The 2,814-nt window shown below is 52.6% G+C and overlaps 1 protein-coding gene across 1 annotated transcript; it reads right to left on the bottom strand.

Annotated features, from left to right (window-relative positions):
* Positions 1-284: 284 nt before the first annotated feature.
* Positions 285-1,101, bottom strand: LOC128136161 (avidin-related protein 2-like). Its single transcript, XM_052775334.1, has 2 exons — positions 906-1,101; positions 285-394 (listed from the first exon to the last, which is right to left on the bottom strand). The coding sequence occupies exons 1-2, from the start codon at positions 1,099-1,101 to the stop codon at positions 285-287; spliced, it is 306 nt and encodes a 101-aa protein (XP_052631294.1).
* Positions 1,102-2,814: the final 1,713 nt, after the last annotated feature.

Below are 2,814 nucleotides of genomic sequence, written 5' to 3'. Positions count from 1 at the left end.
ATTTGTGTGTGAAGACATTTCTGCCCACCCTACGGGAAAGCAGAGTTCCCATGGGATGACCTGCAGACATGACCCATTCAGGGGTGGCCCTAAATGTCCCCGAGCAGCTGTCAGATGCCCCTGTCCAGGGCAAGCCCCTTGCCGGGAGGCATTGGCATCCCTGCTGCAAATCCACGCTGGGGGGGTTACCAGGGGCCCAGGGGGATGCTCGTCCTCCGGGGTCCTGGGAAGGCCCCCTCTGTGGGGCTGCTGCCCACTGCATCCCCCCGCTACCTTGTGGCTTTTCAGTCCTCCTTGAGGGACCCAATGGCTTCATGCAGCAGCCATGTGGTGGTCAGTGTCTCCTTTCTGCCCGTGTCCATGAAGCACTGCCCCACAAAGGCAGTGGTGGCATCTGGGGGAAGCACTTGGTGAGGGGTTGGAGGGGGATGGCACCCGTGCTGCTTCCCACCCTTCCCTGGAGTCCTCCCGGCTGCAGCCATGTTCCTGCTCTGATGGCCACGCACCCACTCAGCCTGTGCCCGGGGGACCTGCTCTTCCCCAGCGGCTCCCTCGGGTGAGGCAGGCTCTGTGACACCGCATCCCCGTGCCCTAATGGGATCCAGACCCACCACAGGCACCTTGGGCTGCCCGGCAGGGATGGGTGCAAAGATGCTGGGTGAGGAGGGGTTGCCCTGTGCAAGCCCAGCATTACCTGTTGGCCCCATGCTGGCCAGGTACCACTGCCTCCCTCTGCTTAGCTGTACCAAAGCATCACCCAGCAGACTTTCCAGCAGAGGAAAAATCTTGCTGACTGCCTGCCTGGCTTCTGGTGTCCCTGTGGTGCCAGCCCCAGGTGTCCTAGCACTTACTGGAAAACTTGTCCCAGAGCATGGTGAAGGCAAAGGTGGGTCAGCCCCCCTCACTGGACTGCTGTTGGGCGCCCTTCAGGGGGAAGGCATGGGCACAGCTGCCAGCAAGGGTGATCCATGTGAGGTATTTCTCCTGGAAGTCCCCATTGTCCCTCACCGCTGAAATCATCAGTGAGTCCTGCTCATTCCTCCACAGCCTGCTGAGCTGACACTGAAGGGACATGGCCACAGGCCCTCTGCCCCCACGCATGGTGCAGAGGGGGACCCCATCCCTCCCACTGTCCCATGGCTGGAGCCATGAGCCCTGCTGCAGGTGCAACTGTGGGGCACAGCTCTCCCTGTCCCCAGTTTGGAGAAATGCTCCCCCAGGTGCTGCTGGCTGCTGAGCAGTTGGTGCAGCCCGGCCAGCGCATCAGCATGCATAGTGCCCCCAAGCACAGACCCCATGGGAGAGGATGCCCCATGCGTGGTACCCCTGGGCACAAAACCCTGTGGGAAGGGATGCCCAGTACACAGTGCCCCTGTGGGAGAGAAGCTTTGTGGAGGTGGTGACCAGGTGGCTGGGGGGGCAGGGGGTGACCCAGAAATACCCTGCACATTGCTTGGACTAGGTGCTTGCAAAGCTCTCCTCCTTGCCCCAGCCTAAAATGGCATTTAAGAAAGGACATCCAGCTGCCCATGCTGCATTCCAGTGCCACGTCTGCCACGTCCCCATCACCACCCATCCCCATACCTTCCCCTCCACAGGGGCGACGTGCTGCCAGGGCCAGGGTGAGGACCAGGGTGAAAGTACTGCTCCCCATGGCCATGAGGCTGCTGTTACCAAAAAAGCCGGTCGAAGAAACTCTCTAAGACTCGATTTTGGAGTTTTAGAAAGCAGGCATTCTTTATTGCAGCGCTGGATGCATGGGGGATCGCTCCACCTATCGTGCACACCATTACCTACAGCAAACAAAATTTATATTATTCTAGTCATATGCATATTCATGTTATCATTTACATAGCGTCTGCCCTTTGGGCATGCACAGTGTGGGTCATCTCTTTTTCCTAGTTAGCTGGCCTTGGCAGGTTTTAATTACAAAAACTCAGCAGGACCCAAGGCTTCTTGTCTGTTGACGCACATCAGGGCCCAAGGCCTCTTGTCTGTTGGTGCCTTGGCGCATACCATTGACAAAGCTCAAGGTTTTCTTATCTTATTTGTACATACCAAAGTTTCAAAGTTGTTCAAGCAAGCAAAAGTTCGTCACTACAGCGATACAGTGAAGTTTTCCTTCTCATGCCTTTATTCAAGGCATCAACCCCCCCCTTTTATTGAGACTTTGGACCTACAAATCCAAAGCCTCAATACCTAAACTTAATTTTCATGTACAATTGACTATAACAGCTACTGCATTGAATCATTACACAGGCTAAGATACACACACAAATTACAATTATTGCAATAATGAATAGATTTTTCAACCAAGTCCAATTTGGTAGCCATGAGGTAAGTTTGTGCCATAACTCCTCAAATCCTCCAGATGTATTGTCTTTTGTAACCTGATGCAAGATCTTTGTTTCCAAATCTCTGCTAGATCAGTAGAAATTCTGCGCCTTTGATCTATATATGTACAGCAGCTCATATTAACAATTGTACAAACACCTCTCTGTGAAGCCAGTAGTAAGTCAAGAGCCATTCGATTTTGCATCACTACGTGAGACAAACTAGATATTTCAATTTGTAATGATTGTATAGCATCAGTGGTTCTGTTTTCAATGTCCTCTATTACAGCTGATATATTTACTATTGCCTTTTCCAATTCACTAACTCCAATTCAAGGGAGAAACCATCTGACAAAACTGTGGAATCCTGAGGAACAATCTGCAATGGGATTATGAACCCTCCTGGTTCATTTGAGAAAGGTTTTCACCCATACACTCTGTTTATGTAGTTTGTCAATTATTGTCATATTGGGAACTACGG

Source organism: Harpia harpyja, chromosome W, assembly GCF_026419915.1.
Source record: "Harpia harpyja isolate bHarHar1 chromosome W, bHarHar1 primary haplotype, whole genome shotgun sequence".
Classification (NCBI taxonomy): Eukaryota; Metazoa; Chordata; class Aves; order Accipitriformes; family Accipitridae; genus Harpia; species Harpia harpyja.
The sequence above is the reverse complement of the archived record's forward strand: the minus strand, read 5'-3'. Positions and strand labels throughout refer to the sequence as shown.